Genomic DNA, 19,701 nt, shown 5'->3' on the forward strand with positions numbered 1-19,701 from the left:
AAATAATCCAAAATGGCTGGCCCTCTTAGTCATTTCATGGAAAGGCCTGATTTCACAATCTCTCAGGAACATATAGATCTAAGCAGCAACTTCTCTTTTTAACAAAATACGCCTTACTACATACAAACATGCTATACTTGATTGGTTTTCACCAAACATAACAGGGATACCACACAGAAGCTGGTCCCAGTCCAAGTGTCGAATGTCAGAATGACCATATTTAGCAGTCCTTAACTGCACTGCACTGAGCAGAATCTCCACATTTAAACTCCAATCATAAACACATGGTGTACAGTGTGGTATTGTCCAATGGAGGTATCATTTCAGGAAAAACACTTCTTCTAGAATTTTGCTCTCTTCCAGATCCTCTGCTTGGCCCTCTCTGTCAGACAATGACTGGTCCCTGGACTGATTGGGGAGCGATGTGTACCCGACGAAACTCTCTTCTCTACTGTGGAAGCTACCGTCTAAAGAACCATTGTTCTTTTTAATGGAGTTAACTAGTTCTAATACTGCCAGAGTCTTGTCCCTGAAATGAAGGAAATAACAATGACAAGATCATGCTGAAACATGCTGGGTTGGGAATATCAGTACATGGAAAGATACACTATCATCAGCTCAATCTTGACAAGCGCTTTGTGAAAGTTGAGAAGGCTTTCACTCGTCTGATACCAAATCATTAACTCGTTTAATAAAAATGGTATTACATGGAAGGTCGTTTAGTATCCTCTCTGTATGTTTTTTAAGTGCAGTTGGGAACCTATGACATGTTGACCAAGTCACCCAATTCCATTAGTTGCCTCTTCCGACAAGCATAAAAAAAAGCCCAAAACAACTCCATTCAATCCTTATCAGCAGCAAGGATTAACTGACACCTGACAAGCAGTGGATATTCAGTCCATAGTCTGCGGCAAGTGTCAGTAAAACGCCCCTCATTTAATTGCTAGACTGTTATCTGAATAAACATTTAACTAATTATATTGATTGTACGTCAGATATAGCAGACACAAATTCTCCACTAGATCTATCTACAGCCCACAAATATTAAATGTGTTAATACAAAACTCCTTCCAGGGAAAAAAATATTGCAAGACTACAAACTAATCCAAAAGTCCAAGGGTGAAACATGCTGATCAACCACTGAATATCGCTCAGGTAACAGCGTTTTAGATCTAAACTTGCTTGGTTGTTCCCTAGCTAGAGTGAGTGAGTGCATTTAGTTTTACATCACACTCAGCAATATTCCCACTATATGGCAGCGGCTGTCTGTAAATAATCGAGTCTGGACCAGACAATCCAGTGATCAACAACATCAGCATTGACCTGCGCAATTGGGACCGATGACGTGTGACAACCAAGTCAGCGAGCCTGACCACCCGATCTTGTTAGTTGCCTCTTACGATAACCATTGTCATCTTTTATGGCAAGCATGGGTTGCTGAAGGCCTATTCTACCCCCGGTGACACCTTCACGTGTCACCTTGGTCTGAAGCTTATTTAAGCTGTTTCATGATGTTGAAGATTGCTGGCTTGTCTCGTCACCAAATCACGAAAACACTACCTGAACATTACATAAATAGAGGTAAAAACAAAAAAAACCCAAATTAACAATCACTAATTAATCACTAGTTTCAGATAACTGTTGATAACTTTCCCAAGTCGCGGTGGCTGAGCCAGCTGGGCGGCTGACTTTGTATGCTGGCGATTCGGTGCCTGACTCTGAGGATGAGACTCAACCAAAAAACGTACTAGAATATGTACTTTACTAAGAAAGTGAAATCCCGTTAGTTGCCTCTTACGACAATCATTGTCATCTGTTATGGCAAGCATGGGTTGCTGAAGGCCTATTCTATCCTGGACCTTCATGGGTCTCCCTAGCTAGGAGAATAAAGATGGTCAGATACGGAAGTATTACCCTGGAGAGGGAGAGCCTTTACTGTGTGGAGATGGACTGGTCCTTTGCTGGTTCAAGGGGAGATTACTCTGCTGTGGGGATCTGAAACAAGTGTTTAAGTGAGTATGCCTGCATGAAACGCTTGTGAATGGTAACACTGGCCTCGTGAAACCTATCAACATTAGAAATTCATCGTTTTATTGTTCTGTTCCTGGTCTCTGGCCACCGGGATATATTTCTGTATGAGACACTTGTTCCTGCACTTATCATGTCCCCGTCCTCCTGGATATATGTCTGTATGAGACACTTGTTCCTGCATACATCAAGTCCCCACCCACCTGGATATATGTCTGTATGAGACACTTGTGTCTGGAACTATCAAGTCCCCACCCACCTGGATATATGTCTGTATGAAACACTTGTGTCTGGAACTATCAAGTCCCCACCCACCTGGATATATGTCTGTATGAAACACTTGTGTCTGGAACTATCAAGTCCCAACCCACCTGGATATATGTCTGTATGAGACACTTGTGTCTGGAACTATCAAGTCCCCACCCACCTAGATATATGTCTGTATGAAACACTTGTGTCTGGAACTATCAAGTCCCCACCCACCTAGATATATGTCTGTATGAAACACTTGTGTCTGGAACTATCAAGTCCCCACCCACCTGGATATATGTCTGTATGAAACACTTGTGTCTGGAACTATCAAGTCCCAACCCACCTGGATATATGTCTGTATGAGACACTTGTGTCTGGAACTATCAAGTCCCAACCCACCTGGATATATGTCTGTATGAGACACTTGTGCCTGCATCTATCACGTCTGGGATATCCGGTGTCAGTCGACCCGATGTGTCCAGTCTGACTGGCGAAGTTCCTATGGACACAGCTTGCCGACTGTTTATGGGGGAAGTGCCTGCTGACTTCATCTGCTTTGCTCTGCCTTTCTGACTTGAAATATCTTGACAGAAAAAAACCCGTAACATTTCAACTTGAAAATTTTAATATAAATGGCATATTTATATACCTATCCTATCTCACGGTATGCACTTTCATCTCTTGATTCGACACTGAGTGGAATGATGTAAACTTTTTCTCTCTATACTTCTCTTGTCCATCTGCCCAAGCACTCCATACTACCCTCATTATAAGACAGCTTCCAAACTCTCGTGCTAAGCATGCAGCACGTATCACTAACTGCCCACATGACCATCTCCGAATCAGTTCTATTTCTTGTCACACACTAGTGTGGACGTGTCTACTTACTTTTAACAAAACAGGAAAGGTTGATCAGAAGAAAAGGAAGAAATGAACTCTGACAAAGTTTCTTGGTTAATGATTCTCATTTACTGAGTGTGGATTGGGACGGGCAATGCAAGTGGGATTTTCAGTGCAGAAAATGTAAACATCTCACCTTTGAGGAGTTGTGCGAGTATGCCCAAGCTTCCTAACTCTCATGCTAAGCCTGCAGCATGTGTCAACAACTGCCCACATGACTATCTCTGAATCATGAGTCTCCACTTTGGAGCCACACAGAACATCCATCTTGGAGATCTGCATAGCAGGGACTAAGGGTGTGAATCCATTTGTGTAATATATATACATGTATGCACTAACCACATGGCTGAATGGCGGGAAACCAGATATCGTTTCTTGATAGTTTGAACAATAGAACTGTGTAGACTGGAAACAACCATAGATAGTGATGCGCAAGGGAGGCTTGTTAATGTTATGCATGCACGCAACTCCTATGCTTGTGACGAGTTCTCTTGAACTCCTTGGCTTATAATATAAGCACAACAACTCCCAGGGAGATGGGTGCTCCCGAGCAATGTGGTATTTGGCCGCAACCTCCGAAGAGGGACATAGCTCCATGAGAAGGATGCGATTTTCAAGGTACCCCTGTAAATTAAAGTCATAGACAATAATCGGGCCAGCCCCTGCTTCAAGAAGACCCCTACAAACACCAACCCGAGGCGAGTGGAAGAAAAGTACTACTCGGAAAAGTCCAAATTTTAACGTTCATTTCTGGAACAACATCAAATTGCCCCTCACTCCTTTGCATCAACTTGATCAAAGGATGTGCCCGTCAAGTTTGGAATCAGAACACAACGAAATCCACTGGGATTTGGGAAGGACACACTTTACTGAAGTAAATGCTTAGAATGGTAGAGGTCAGGAAACGTGAATTGTTGAACCCTTCCACATCATGATACAGAATTATGCTCCAGATTCATCCAACCACAGCAGAAGTGGTAGTAGTATAGTAGTAGTCATAGTATCAAACAAAGTCAAGGAATTCTAATCCACTAACAAAGAACATAAGGCAAACAAACAGTTCAGACTCATATTCTAGTGTTGTTTGGCAATAGATGGCTGCTGAGCAAGGACGAGAGGACCAAACTGGTGCAGGCCTTGAACGTCCTTCACCAAGAGGCTGCGCAGGGAGTGGCAAGAGCAGACCATCTCTGATCGCCAGAAACATCCCTCCATGATGGAATGAAGGGAATAGATGCTGTGGAGAGCCATCGTGGATGCCAACGCCTGAGCAAGTTGTTGGAGGCGGTAAACCATTAAAAGTATAAGCCTGTAGGATGGTGGCTCTCATCCAAAACGATAATGTGGTCCGAGACACTTCTGCACTGGATGTACAGGATAGCGGGATGAAGAGGCGTTTGTGAAGTTGGCGCCGGTTCCTTGAAGCAGCCACATATATCTTCAAAGCCCTAACTTGGCAAATCTGCAGATCTTCCTCTTCATGTGGTCCAAGGATAGTGGACAATGGTGGGATAGTGAAGGTACAATCAAGTTGCCCTGGTAACTGTTTCTTGGTAATGAAATCCCAGTGGAAACCAAGGAAAACCTTGCAATGCTTCGTCGTTCAAACTAAACTCTAAAGCATGAAGCTCAGATATCCTAGCAGCTGCAGCCAATGCAACCAGGAGAAAAGGGAGAGGGATCGGGTTGCAGTCTGACAGTTGAACAAGATCAACAAACCAACTTCTGGCTGGCCAGTAATGTGCAACCAAAAGCAGTTAAATCTGCCTGGTTGCACGAAGCTTCTGGACTACTCAGGGTAGAGGAGCTGGAGGGTGGAAAAACCAGGAAAAAAATACTCCACTGAATGTTGCTTTGTAAAAACCCGTTTTGGCAAAAGGCAGTTTGTCCCATGCCAATTTGGTGAATGTCGGCTTGATTCATGCCACTACGGCAAAATGTGACGTTTCGGTGAAAGGTGTCGATTCGACGAAAGGTTCCCATTCAAAGAAGTACTGCGATTCCGTTAATGCTGTCAGTTTGGAAAATGGGTTCAGTTCAGTGAATGGGTCCGGTTTGGTAAATGGCTTTGATTCGGGGAATGGTATCAGTTCAGCAAACGGTGTTGATTCCGCAAATGTTCTGGCAAACTAAGATTCACCAAACTGGTAGGTTTTGGTGAAACCGACGTAAAAGGAAGCTGAATACCAGAGACAACAGTCCTCTTTTGTTGAAGGAGAACCAGTCGGTGAAGTAGCAGTTAAACGCTCTGAGTCGTCTGCCATTACATTTGTGGAATGAGAAACTGTGAGCAAAGAATGAAGATCTTGTTGAGCAGAAATATTACCATAGGTAATGGAGGATTTGAAACCACCACTACCCAGGAAGTAGTTGAAGACGACAGACTTGGACTGTTAGCATGATGAAAGCCCAGTAAATTTCACAGAACTTCTGATAGGAATCAGACGATGCCCGCATAAATTCTTCGTCATTCGAAAGAGGTGACTGGAACAGCCAAGCAGATAAAACTCCACGTTTAAACTTCCCTTTTTCGGAGGTACTAGGTCCTTTAAGCGCCACAGTGTGACAAGCCCAATTAGCAACTCTACGAGAACAAGCCTTGGTATATTTGCCAAACTCCTCAAAGGTGAGATTTTCCGAAAATCCCACTTGCATTGACCAAAACAATCCACTCTCAGTAAATGAGGATCATTATAAAAAAAAACACTTCCTTTTCTTCTGATCAACCTTTCCTATTTTGTTGAGAGTAAGTAGACGTAGACAAGTCCATACTAGTGTGCAACAAACAATAGAATAATGTTCGGAGACAGTCACATGGGCAGTTGATGGCACGTGCTGCATGCTTAACATGAGAGTTGGGAAGCTCTCTTATAATGAGGGTAGCATGGAGTGTTTGGGCGGATGGACAAGACAGGCGTAGATAGAAACAGTTTACATCGTTCCACTCAGTGTTGAATCAAGAGATAGGAGCACACCGTGAGATAGGATAAGTTTAAAACTTCAATATATGGACAATAGTATGGCATATGAGCAATAATGAATTACACATCTAAAGAGACATTACATTCACAGTGCTGAGCTTACACATTTTCTATCTGTGAGGACAAGCATACTTTCTAAATTTTTGTATGTTCATGAAAGAGAGGGGCAAATATTTTTCCATTCGACATGATTACAAATAAACAGACTACAGAACTCCACAGACCCCCTTACAGACATATAATTGTTCTTGATAACAACTTAACACAACAGTAAATGTTTTGCAGTGCTGCAGCAAGGAATACCTTGTAAGGGGCCAATTGGCCCTTAACTTTTGAAAATGTAGGCCAATAAGAGAAATTCAGAAAACCATATATCTTCATGGTAAATCTTATACACTTTAAGGTGAGTGAGGGAGTGAGTTTAGTTTTACGCCGCACTTAGCAATATTCCAGCTATATGGCGGCGGTCTGTAAATAATCGAGTCTCGACCAGACAATCCAGTGATCAACAACATGAGCATCGATCTGCGCAATTGGGAACCGATGACATGTGTCAACCAAGTCAGCGAGCCTGACCACCTGTTCCCGCTAGTCGCCTCTTACGACAAGACACTTAAAGGTAAAAAATACAGTAAGTAAAGATTTCTAATCACATTGTTGATTAAATTGTTTTGTTTTACTTTACAAAGGGATGAAAGTCAAATCTCTACTTCTGTTTGAAAAGTAAGAAAGCCAAGTATATCTAGATAACCATTTACAAGGCATTGTAGCCCGTTCTGTTTCGTCTGCTTGGTCAAGATTTACAGGTAATTCTGCGCATGATGTGCAAACACTTGTATTAGATGATAAATTTGCGCCAATTTTGGCACATACGACTATGGATAAAGGGCCAAGGTATGTACAGTTTGCGGGAATCCTGCAATTACGCAGTCTGGCTGCAGCACTGGTTTTGTATCCCACTTCCTATCCGTTCAAATTCCTAGTAATGTTCTGCAAGTGGAACAAATACGAGTTAAGTCAAACTCACTCATACATAGTGTCAACATCTTAGTAATAAAGATGAAGTGCATCACAAGGAACAAATAAAACAACAGTGTCCAGAAGCTTGATTCAATGTGTTTTCTTACCACTGCCGCTGTTAGACCGAGAGAGAGACAGGCTTGAGTACTCCAATCTTTTTGCCAGACCCCCAATGCCTCTCTTCTCAGACACTGCTGTTTCCTTTGCTATTGTCAGCTGTCCACTGTGTCTGTCTGTCCCACCATTCTGTGTGTCATTCACAATGTTCACATCAAAGGGTCTGCTCTGGATATTTTGGTTTTCAACTTCGGTCAAGACTGGCTGGAACTTGAATTCCTTTTCTTGCAGTTCTCGGCGTTTAAGCTGCTCATGTTTTTCCCGCAGCTGAGATTCCTGTTCCAGTAAGACGTGTTTCAGTCGAATTTGTTCCTCCAACAATTTTGCCCGTTGCCGCAATAACTCTCGTTTCCTTTCCGCTGGAGTCAGTTTCTTGTAATATTCCATGAATTCACGATCACCAGCGACATTGTTCTCCACCTCCAACACTGGAGAGTGGACACGTGCACTGTCTAAATCTTCAGGATGATCTATAAAACCAACACGATTCCTATTTCGGGTGTCTAGTTGGTTGTCATGGAAACCATTATGTCCGCTTCCAGCAAATGTTGTCCGTGGGCTATTGTCAATGGGAAGAGGTTGATAGTTATCACTAGCAATAGTTGGTAAAGAATTGAAAGACATCTCTTCATAAATCTGTGAACTTTTCTGAGTACTTGACATGATGGGCTCCCGAAGAGGCCCCAACATCTTTCTGGAACTTTTCTTCCCATGTCTCTGTCCACCATTGGGCAGATCAGCAGTAGGGCCATGTTTAGCAGCAATGTATTCCCCTTGAGACATAGGTCTATATTCCCCTTGTGACATGGGTCTCGAATCCCAGTTTGATACAGGTCTACAGTCTCCATGTGATACAGGTCCATATTCCCCATGTGACACAGGTCTATATTCCACATCCTGAATGGATCTATACCCCTGCTTCATTGATACAGGAATGTATGTCCCACCATGAGCTATGGGCCTGTATTCCCTTGTGTGAGGTAAGGCTTCATGCTGGATGCCATGGGTCTGGTTCTCAAGCTGTCTTTGCTGAGCTATCTCCTGGTCAATGAGAGATGTGTAGGGCCTGTGGGGATCCGGGGCTAGTGCTGGGTCTCCCCTCTGGCAGGGTACTTCGCGGCTGTCCATGTGCATGTCCCTCACTGGCTTATTTCTAACTTTGAAACCTTCCTACATAAGAAACAAGCATACAGTATAGTAGTGGTGATAATCAGAGATTGGTCGCAGTGACTAAATGCAACTGAATATATGTCTTAATAATCGATCAAAAACATTTCATGTGCATTACTAGCTCATTCCATCAGTGCTTGAGCCAGGATATTTGTAAGTGTTGCCAATTAGCACCTGAAAAAATTAAACATCAACCAGTGCAGGTGAGACTTTTTGCCATTCATGGTAACCATGGTTCAGAAGACCTGTGGACTATATTAAATATTGCAGCAAATGGGTACACTCCAGCACGGAAAAAAACCCCATGCCATTGCATATTTTTTAAATGTGAATTGGCACAATGGTGCTGCCTGGCTGAAGCACTGTTCCATGTTATGTTCTTAAAAATACAAGTCATAATGTAATTTGCAAAGAGACCCAAAGAACTACATGTTTTGTTTTGTTTTCAAATTTTGTGTGTGAATAATGTACTGATAATAAATGACATTAAGCAATTATTATCGATGACTGTTCGGTTGTCATGGACCAATTATCAATTATAATCTCTTAACCAATTCCCAACACTACAGTATACTGCACCAAAACAAAGGTTCAGGGTTGAAGTTGGTTCTCACTACACAATATCTGACCACACAACCATCAGGACACTGCCAACACTGTTTAAGACACTGACAGTTGATGCAGGGGTTCAAAAATATTTACAAAAGCCACTTGCCACAGGGCAAGCAGGGCTCCAGATAAATGCAATATTGGTGTATGTATGGATTACAAATATGAACGATACGAGAGGAAAAAATCAGAATTAGAATCAGTTACAGACATATTTGTCTGAGAAAGTATTGCTTTATTGTTTACTGACCTGTTTACACAAGAGTGGCAATGTTGTGGTGCATATATGAAACGAAATACAAGATTACTTACACACCATTAAATTACACTCGGTACCCTAAATGTACCCTTAACTTTTCCCAGTACTCTTACATTGAAAAAATAAGGTGTACATACTCCTCATGTTGAAAAATTATCTGAAGCCCTGAGGCAAGTGACTTTATGAAAGCCACCGGCACTGACTAATTTTTCACTTGTCTTGATTTTTATGACACAATCATGATAATGTAATTATGAAAGAATAAATCAACAAGGTATTTGTTGTTAATGTGTTAATGCCTAATTAGTGGACTATTTACTGGAAAGTGATCAATAGCAAAGAAAGATAACTCTACTTTATTGTACACTTTGAGCAAAAAAGGAAGGGACAACCATCTTGCAGTTTGAAAAGACAAGTGGAAATCATGTCACAGTCAATGGGCAAGATACCATTACTGGATTGAAATCTGAATGAAAACTGACTTGTCCCGGGCATCGGGCAATGGGATTTTTTAACCCCTGAGATGACACTTTAAACTGCTTATGACACCGACAACACTTTATACTGTTGATGACACTGACAGTTGATAACACTTTATACTGTTGATGACACTGACAGTTGATAACACTTTATACTGTTGATGACACTGACAGTTGATAACACTTTATACTGTTGATGACGGCGACACCTGACCACCATGTTCAAGGCTGGAGTACCTAGTATGGTCTTACCTCACTGTCAGTATCAGCATCAGCTCTCCAGCTCTGTGGGGTGGACTGGCGCTTGTCCTCCTCCATGGGTGGATGTGGTGTCTGTGGACAGATTTCAACCAAAACATGTCCACTTCGCAATAAGTTTTGACAGAGAGGTGGACTTTGTAAAAGGGAGGAAAGTTAGCCATCTGTCAATACAAGTCTTATTCTGGAAAAACAATGACTTTTAATGGGAACATTGGGCACCTCCATTAAACCATAAAAGACCTCAATAAAAAATTAAAAAATTCTCTGATTCCAACACCGTGTCTCAGGGATTTACTTTGAGTCCTGAATTTGAGGGTCCCTGGGACTCATGCTTATAAATTTCAGGGGTCCTGGACAACAAAATGGGGTGCCAGACATATAATATTATAACAGTATTACAATTATAGTATTATTATTAATACTGTTAATACTAATTGTGTATCATGATCAACACACCAACTGTTACAGCATTGAAACAGCAAGTCACACCATAACCCAACCAGCAGCAAACTCGGTGATAATGTATTGTTACTTGATTGGAACTTTTACAAAAGCATTTGGACTTTTGTTAATGCACTAATCAATTTTGTTGCATCCACTGTCAATTTTTATGTGTATAGGATGCAGGAAATGGCGTCCTGTAAATCCCTGCTATCTGCATTCAACCTGTTGCCTGTGGAAGTTGTTCTGGTAACATAACATACATGTAATTTTTACAATAAAATTGATAGTTTAAATACTTATCCTGACTAATGCCTATTGCTTAATTCCCTTCTCCTTGTGATCGTTAAGTGTATCCTTTACAATTCATTGAAGTGATTGTAAAATCACTCGCCAAGAACAGCCACCCACATGACCTGAGCCTAGCTCTCATCACATTGAAAAGGATTCAAGTTTCCGCTTAAGTGTCGCAAGGGGAAGGGAGATAAGCAAAAAGCATGAGTCAGGGTAAGGAAAAACTTTAAACTTTGAATTGCTGTGGCACCAAAATCTTGCTATTTATAGACACGTCTAAGCTATGACAGCACTTGTAAAAAAGGATCTGCGATGTCTGTGTGTTGCTATGGCTTCATGGGTACTACACCATGGAAATATGATTATGCACACCGAAACCTGAAGTTTTACCACACTATGCTGCACTTTGAATTTGGTAGGTGCAACTAGGTTTTTATCTTAGGTTGTAACTGGTACATGTAGGTTAACATCTCTGAAATCAAGATATGTTATATCTGGGATTTCACTTTCTTAGTAAAGTACAAATTCTAGTACTTTTAACCCGCACCCTCAGAGTCAGGCACCTAATCGCCAGCAAACAAAGTCAGCCGCCTAGCCCGCTCAGCCACCACAACTTCCACCAGTCACCCCCGCGACTTTTGTGTGCTGACGATTAGGTGCCTGACTCTGAGGGTGCGGGTTCGAATCCCTGATGGGACTCAACCAAAAAAGTACTAGAAGTTGCACTTTACTAAGAAAGTGAAATCCCAAATATGACATATGTAGCATTTGACCACTTTCTAAATGGCATCGTGCAATCAAGCCATGTCTGTGATTTGCCCAAAGTCTCACACCTCTGTCAGTGTCCTACCTTGTGCTTCCTATGCTTGTGCTCCTTAACTATCTGCTCCTGGTACTTGGTCAAAAGCTGCTGAGTCTCGAGCAACTTCACATGGATGTCTGAAATTGCCACATCAGTTTTTGAAGGCTTGGGTTCAATTCCCTACATGGGTACAATGTGTGAAGTCCAAGTCTGGTGTCCCTCACTGTTTACATTGCTGGCATATGGGTTTAAACACTTTTTTTTAAAAGCCATTTGCCACAGGGCAAATGACTCCAAAAACGTAACTTGTACTGACTGGTTTTCCACTTGCCCTGATTTTTATGATATAATCATGATGATGTAATTATGAAAGAATAAAGCAACACAGCATTTAATGGCAAAGTCTACTGGACTGTTAATCAAGAAGTGATAAATAACAAAGAAAGATAACTTTGCTTTATTATTATTGTGAAACTTAATGGCTACATTTTGAACAGATATGTAATGAAATCCAAGCGTATTTGCACTTTGAAACCATAAACCCCGACTTTACCTTCTCTTTCCTTCAATACTTGCTCTTGCTGCGCCACCAGCTGCAGAATCTGCTGCTCATACTGCTCTCTCTCCTGGTGCAGCTGTACTACAACCTTCTCCTTCTCATCCCCAGCCCTGCAATGAACAACAGAAGATATGGAACTCAGAACCTTCCTACAGTGTGTGAAACAACCACTGGCCCGCTTGGTCTGTGGCAAGTAAAAATTCACGAGCCCGACATGGGTTCATTTTTTAAAAATATCACTGATGTGTTACGTTATAGTACATTTCTAATCATGCAAAATTATGGCCTGATATAAATGTTCATCATATTACCAACTTAATGATGAATCCCTTGTGTACACTGAAATGTTGAGCCAGCACATTATTTTGTGGACTAGTATCTTTCAGGCACAGCTAGCTTGGACGTTTAGCAAAACTTGGAAACTATTTTACACTGCCAATATATACTTGGTTTCATCTGTCCGATTTGCATGTGACAGCTATCTGTACATAATCAAATCTGGGCCTGATGAACAATGAATAGCAGAAGATAGGGAAATCAAACATAAGGAAAATGTCTAGTGGGTTGACATGAGGAAAATTTTAATGAAACCTCCTAGACAAACATTATGCTAATTAAACTGCCAAACAGAAAAATAAACAATTGAAATGATAAATGGTGTTGTGGGGTCGAACCCTTTATACAAAGCTATCTAAGCGCTACGACCATCATAATCCTAAGTTAATTAAACTACACGAGCTAGGATCATTTCACAGCAAAGATTGTTTTCTTGAGTGGGACACAGATTTCTGAAGCTCTCTTTGCGCTAAGATAGTCGTAAGTGCCACGCATTAACAATAACTTACAACTATCTTAGAGCTAAGACAGCTTCTAAAATCAAGGCACAGGGTCCTTGTACCATGGATTTTAGCATACTTACTTTGCCAACTCTTTGATAAGGTTAGCCACCCTCTTCTTGTCTTCCATCCTGAGATCCTTGAAGGAGGCTTTCCTTTCATGACGGCGTTGTGAGTGAGTGTCAAGACTCTGAGACAGCTGGGTACAACAAAAACATACACATGCAGATTGTGATTTCAGTCTTTTTTTCAGTACCTGCATTAAGTGTAACCTGACTTACAGGTCTGTCAACACCATCAAACCTTTGGTTGCACCACAAAATAACGTCACTGTTGTAAAAACTAACATAAATGCCTGTTCAGCAATTTTTATAACAAGTAGTCAGTACACCATACATTCAACAGAACCAGATCCCATGATGACAATGAAGAATAATTCTGCTTCAGTTATGCATTACCTTTATTTACTGACTTTACGATGATTACTGCTACGTAATTTATGAAATGTTTATGCTTGTAACAAGTTTTGTTACTTCCAGTCTTTACTTCCCATTATTACCCGCCCACAGAAGATACAGCAGTGTAATATTTATATGGCAATGTTTCACTACTGCCATACCGCTAGATGTATGACGTCAACATGTTTCAAAGCTGTGACGTCACGATGCTAATGTCGCAGTTTTACTTGACCTTGCTTGACTTGCAGAAAGCTGAGTGTCCTAGCACTGTAGCCACAGTTTCTATCAATTTGTGTTGGAAGTTATAAGCAGAATACTAAACTCGCTTCCATGAAATACCATTTTCATCACACTTGTGAAAGATTTAGTATCAGTCTTGCTTTTGTTTGTTTGATACCAAATCATTCACTCGTTTAATAAAAATAGTATTACATGGAAGGCTGTTTAGTATCCTCTATATATAACACACAAAATGACAGCTACAACAAGTTGGAAGATTTATTCTTACTTGCACAAGGTGCAACCTGTTACATAAGGCAACCAGCACCAATCATTCTGAATGATGTAGGCTGTAAATATCAAAATCACACAGTCAATTGCATCTGTTGTTTAAACCATTACAGCTAATGATGACTGCCTATAACATATGCCATTGATTCAGTGTCGTTATGACTGAACATTTATTAGGGTGGAGTACTGACTCTCTATCATATCAATGAAATTATGCTCAGAACACAGTCAGGTCAAGTTAAGCAGCGACGGGCACGGACAGTGCTCAGATGGGTGAGAGGTAGCTTAACTCCTGAGAGTTTCTAGGACTTCAGTCCTGTCCCACAATAAAGCACATAACACATGTGGTCTCACCTTAGGCAAGTGAGTTTGTTCAAAATTGGCTCGGTTCACCCTGCAGAAAATGGGTACCTGGTGGGATAATTCATGTGACTATAACCTTCTAATATGCCTGCTTTGACTGTTAGCGCTATGAACATTCACCTTGTGAGTGGAGTTTGGCACAAAATCAATGCACATATTATTATGATTATATTTGCAATGCACAGCACATCTGGGGAACACTCCCAACATTACTGATAAAATTCTACTTCTCACATCATGAAGCAGGATATTTGTCCCAGCGGGCAAGTCTTCCACTACAGGTCGGTCCACAGATATATTGGCTTTCACCTCAGGAGTCTTCCGACCTTTAACCCTCTGACGCATGTTTCCTGGCTTGGACAACCCTGAAGAGAGGTAATATTGACAGGGACTCATGTAAGTGACAGTAAAAACGATAGCTTTCTTAGTTGTTAAGGACACTGTTCTGAAACCAAAGTGCAGTCAAGGTAGATCAGCTCATTCTAGTATATAGATGGCGGAATAGCCTCTTGGTCAAAGAGTTCACTTACACTGAAGACTCTAGTTGATTCCCTACTTGGCTACAGTGTATAAAACCAATTTCAGGTGTTTTCTGTCATGATATTGATGAAATATTGCTAAAAGCAGCATAAAACTATACTCCCTTGTTTTAGTCTATATGGTAAGATTAACACTAACGTCAAAATACATGCATCACTAAGTAGACTCCGTATTGGAATGGACCATGAGATCATGAACACTTAGTCACAGAATCTCTAAGAATAGGGCTAGTCTGTCACTACAGTCACTAGCACGACTATTTTGAAGTCTAGGAGTCAAAAAACTATTTGTTCAGTTTTGTAAGTTTAACTGATATTAGTGGACCTAATAATGCAAAACTGTAATTTCACAATGAATTTTATTACACATGGTCAACTTTAGGGGTAGTGCATATTAATCCAGTATGTCACACAAAGTCTTTTACCAAAGTGAGTGGGTGAGTGAGTGAGTGAGTGAGTGAGTGAGTGAGTGAGTGAGTGAGCGAGAGTTTAGTTTTACGTTGCGTTCAGCAAAATTCCACCTATATTATATTACATGGCGACCGTCTGTAAATAATCGAGTCTGGACCAGACAATCCAGTGATCAACAGCATGAGCATCGATCTGCGCAAATGGGAACTGATGATGTGTCAACCAAGTCAACATGGGTGACCACTGGATCCCGGTTGTCGCCTCTTACGACAAGCATAGTCGCCTTTCATGGCAAGCATGGGTTGCTGAAAGCCTATTCAACCCCGGACCTTCATGGGTCTCAGTTGGCACAGGGACAGATGAGAATGGTGCAGTCATGTCAATACAGTGTGACACCATGCAAAAAAAATGTACTACAATACATAATTCTTCCGCAACCTCTTTATGAAACCAGTTTCCATTTGAAACCATGAACATAACAAAATAAGCTATTTTGTTAATTTAATGCATGTAGTATATGAGTAATAAATAAAGTTCAGTACTCAGTCTCATTACATACAAATTATACACAACTTGTGACCTTACCTTGGTATCTGACCAAGCAAAGGACACTCGTTTGGTTTAATTAGTATGTAATGAAATACAATGTAGTACTCTCTGTTTATCGCCAACTGCCCATAATGAACTGATATGTTCTCAAGCATAGCACCCCATTTCCATTAATCAATTACTGTGGTCTAACTTAAGCATAAGTACATAGATGATATTACTATGGCCTCGAAGGCGAATGCTTGACATAGCCTAGTGGTTAAAGCATTGCCGAGGCCTAGGCTTGATTTCCCACATGGTACAATGTGTGACAGCCCATTTCTGGTGTCCCCTGCCACGTTATTGGTGGAATATTGCTAAAAGTTCACTCACTCGTACCCTTGTCCTTGTAAGCCGTGTGTCTTATGAGTGATTAATTACTTTACCTGGTATATATGCATCGGAATCCTCTGTGCTGGAATCCATTGCTGTAAAACAATAGATTATAACATCATTTTGCTTACTTAAAAGCGTTTTCTACAGAAATAATTCAGTTTGAATCTCAATTCTATACACAAGTCTGTGGAAGTGTGATCATTGAGAAGCCTCTTGTTCAGTTTCTGTTTTCAAGTTGCACAACCTGACTTTACTTTAGAAAAAAGACCCACTTATAACTGTACATAAATAATGAACGAAACGGTAAGAGTTCCGCCCGTACCCCCCTCTCCCATCAAAAGCCAAAATTACAAACTGACATGCACACATGATCCTAAATATGAATTCAATAAGCAAGAACAGGTATAAAACACAATTAATGGGCTTATTTGAAGTGTTGGAATATTATATCAGGGAAATATACAAATATGAAAGACATAATCAAGTAAAATGTGCAACTGTGTTAAGACAAATCATGTACATGATGAAAAAATGAAATATTCAAGGGGGCCATTTACTAAAATTATTTACAATCACGTTCTCAGTGAAATTTGTTGTCATAGTCCAAACTATAAGAAAAGTTGACAGAGATTTGGGAACTATCAATTGCGATAACATCCAAAGTATTTCGCTGCTTCCCCTTCAAGGAATGCCACAACGTTTCCAAGAATAATTATCAAATATGACGTGATCAAATTTCGTCTGCCACTGTCATGTCTAAACTTGAAGTTTGACATTTTGGCTGCTGTCATGGTAAATGCATTACAGACTACAATTTCAAAAGAACTTCAAGAATAGCATGGAAAACTGCAGTCGTCATATCTTCCGGTTGAGCCATATTACACGAATACGCTGTAGTATCTAACCTGTATTCGTCCAGAAAACACGTCGTCTGTTATTTGCGGAAGTGTCCGCCATGACATCCAAACAAACCGCCTTTCAATTGCGCATGCGTGAAATCCGTTTATCCGGACAAGATCTGTGTGGCCAACGGTATTGAAGGTAAGAAGGGATTTTACGACCCCCTCAGCGGTATTAGCGTTGCACAAACACTCATTCCGGATTTCGGATTTTGGTACATGATTTTGACTCGACTGACAAACTGCGTCAAAGCCCCAAACGCAGGCAACTCCTGCCAACTCCATGCAGTCTGACTGTCTGTGAACAACATAAATTTTATTTCCCTACCGCCCATCTTATCTCAAAATAAAGCAAATCTACAATTGTATCTGCCACATCACTCGAGGCATATTTCTAATTTAATAGGCTTCTATGTTTCTATTAAAATGAATTTAGTCATGTGCCCTTGTTCGTCGTATGTATATTAAATTGATATTAATGTTCAAGTGGAATGTCAGAGATCCAGATAATTGTTCATGCAGTTGAGTATTGTCTGGTAATGTATGAGTAGTTGTACTTTTTGAGGAGTAACTAGCATTTGCATAATCCCACATGTTTAATGAATTGAGTTCTTTCACACAGTGTTTCCTATCCTTATTGGATAATTAACAATTATAAGTATTTTAGCATAAATGCCTCTCAATAAACCTAAGTTTTTAGTAATTCTTATATTACCAGATAGTTGGGAGCCTTTTTCAAACATGTAGTGTGGGAAGCCACGTGACTACTACAGTAAACTCCTGACAGTGGCCATGGCTACAATAGCATTTATGTTTACTCCGTGTCTGTCAACATTCCAGCAATATCACGGCGATGACATCAGAAATAGGCTGCATACATTGTTCCCATGTCGGGAATCGAACCCGGGTCTTCAGCGTGACGAACGAACCCTTTAACTCTTCTAGGCTACCACGCCGCCCGAAAATATAAAAGTGCAGGAAGAAACAATAACACAAGAGAAGAGAGTACAGTCTTTCGTTCAATGTTAATATGCAGGTTACCACAATGCAATGTCATTACACTTCACCATTGTCTTGGCAGAGACATTGACATGCTTCAATTTCTTTGCTTGAAAAGTCTGTAATTTCTTAACTTGTTACCATGTTGGTTGCTCTTGTCATTTAATAGATCCACTTTTCTCTGCCCCTGTCATTCCATGTACATTCGCAGTTTTATTGTCAGATTCACACCCGTAAATTGCCACCCGTTGTACTCCAACCAATTTGATACTTCGCGTTTGATACCATAAGTTTTCAGTTTATAAATAACTCCTCTATGCCAGACCTTATCAAAGGCTTTACATTTATCACCCAAGGCTGCACACACTTCTTTCCTTAGTAAGAGCTTTGGCTATGAAATTGTACAAAAAGGTGATTTGTTGTGGAATCGCCTGATTGTAAATTGGTAGTAAGTCGTTATCTTTTTGGAAGTTATATACTACCCATCAATAGTTTAGACTCACTCAAAGCACTCACTACATGCTATGTACATATGTGTGGTTACGTTGAAGATGAATTTCTCCACTGACTTGGGGGAACCAACTGCAGATCTTATGCAGATGACTTGCACAAGGACCATGTATCAAATTGCTGGAAAGCATGTGCATCGCGCATGAGAACAGCTACGTTTTGGTGTAAGACTTCGTTACGAATTCGCCAATCTTCACTTATTGTTATCATATATTAAATACATAATAATAATCTCAACGCTAGAATTTGTTTTACAACACATCAGTTTATGTGTAAACAGTACCATCAAACAGTATGGAATATTTGGAAAACATCTAGTTTAGAATATATAGTTGCTTTAAGTGAGTATATTTACACGAGCGAGTCTACACTCTTGATGTTTAAATAAATTTCTCAAAGACTTCCGATAAACAAAATGTGAGTGCGATAGGGTGGTAGTTAGAACATAACACGCTTAATCTTAATCTTTCTTGTGAATAGGTATTACCGTTTCTACTTTCCATGAGCGGGAGAAAATAGACTAGCTTAGCGATAACTTGAATAATTCAATTCCAGGCTCGATTATTTACAGACGGAACCATATAGCTGGAATATTGCTGAGTGCGGCGTAAGACTAAACTCACTCACTAACTCACTCACTCACTCACTCACTCACTCAGCGTCAGTATAACTAATGAAAACAGTGCTGGACATGCATGAAACCTGGAGTCGTAATGACTGTGCATTTGGTGACATCATACAAAGGCATTATGAGTTTCTCAAACAATTTATCTAAGGTTTGCAACAGTGTTCATTTCTCTTGATTCAGTCTTATCACCATCTTGAGTTTAGTGCACTTTAAAGGCGCTGTTGGGGACATTTCTCACCCTCCCGTCCAGCATCTATATGAGGATGACCCCACTGGCTAACTCTGCTCCATATGATCTCAACTGACGAGGACTGTACGAGATTTTCATGTATTTAAGTTTTGATCTCAACTTAAGGACGGCACGTTTCCGAGCGAGTCAGACACGTATAGGTCTAGTCGTGGATTGTACTGTGGAGTGGGTGGTTGTTTGGGAGTACGATCACTAATATCAA

General features: G+C 40.6%; 1 protein-coding gene across 1 annotated transcript; it reads right to left on the reverse strand.

The window, feature by feature from the left end:
- Positions 1–276: 276 nt before the first annotated feature.
- On the reverse strand, positions 277–17,179 carry LOC137259871 (uncharacterized). The gene is made up of 11 exons (XM_067797504.1): positions 17,119–17,179; positions 16,264–16,305; positions 14,574–14,704; positions 13,092–13,207; positions 12,167–12,282; positions 11,662–11,750; positions 10,068–10,148; positions 7,289–8,468; positions 2,680–2,863; positions 1,915–1,995; positions 277–529 (listed from the first exon to the last, which is right to left on the reverse strand). The coding sequence occupies exons 1-11, from the start codon at positions 17,168–17,170 to the stop codon at positions 319–321; spliced, it is 2,283 nt and encodes a 760-aa protein (XP_067653605.1). The 5' UTR covers positions 17,171–17,179; the 3' UTR covers positions 277–318.
- Between the last annotated feature and the right edge of the window lie 2,522 nt (positions 17,180–19,701).

This window comes from Haliotis asinina, chromosome 13 (assembly GCF_037392515.1).
Source record: "Haliotis asinina isolate JCU_RB_2024 chromosome 13, JCU_Hal_asi_v2, whole genome shotgun sequence".
Taxonomy (NCBI): domain Eukaryota; kingdom Metazoa; phylum Mollusca; class Gastropoda; order Lepetellida; family Haliotidae; genus Haliotis; species Haliotis asinina.

Bases quoted from the DNA above. Each gene is read 5' to 3' on its own strand.
- LOC137259871 (XM_067797504.1), bottom strand. From the start codon at position 17,170: ATGGCGGACACTTCCGCAAATAACAGACGACGTGTTTTCTGGACGAAT. The intron at 13,208-14,573 runs GTGAGAAGTAGA...TGTTGTACCCAG, and splicing joins CAAATATCCTGCTTCATGAT to CTGTCTCAGAGTCTTGACAC. The intron at 10,149-11,661 runs GTAGGACACTGA...ATCTGTCCACAG, and splicing joins ACAAGCATAGGAAGCACAAG to ACACCACATCCACCCATGGA.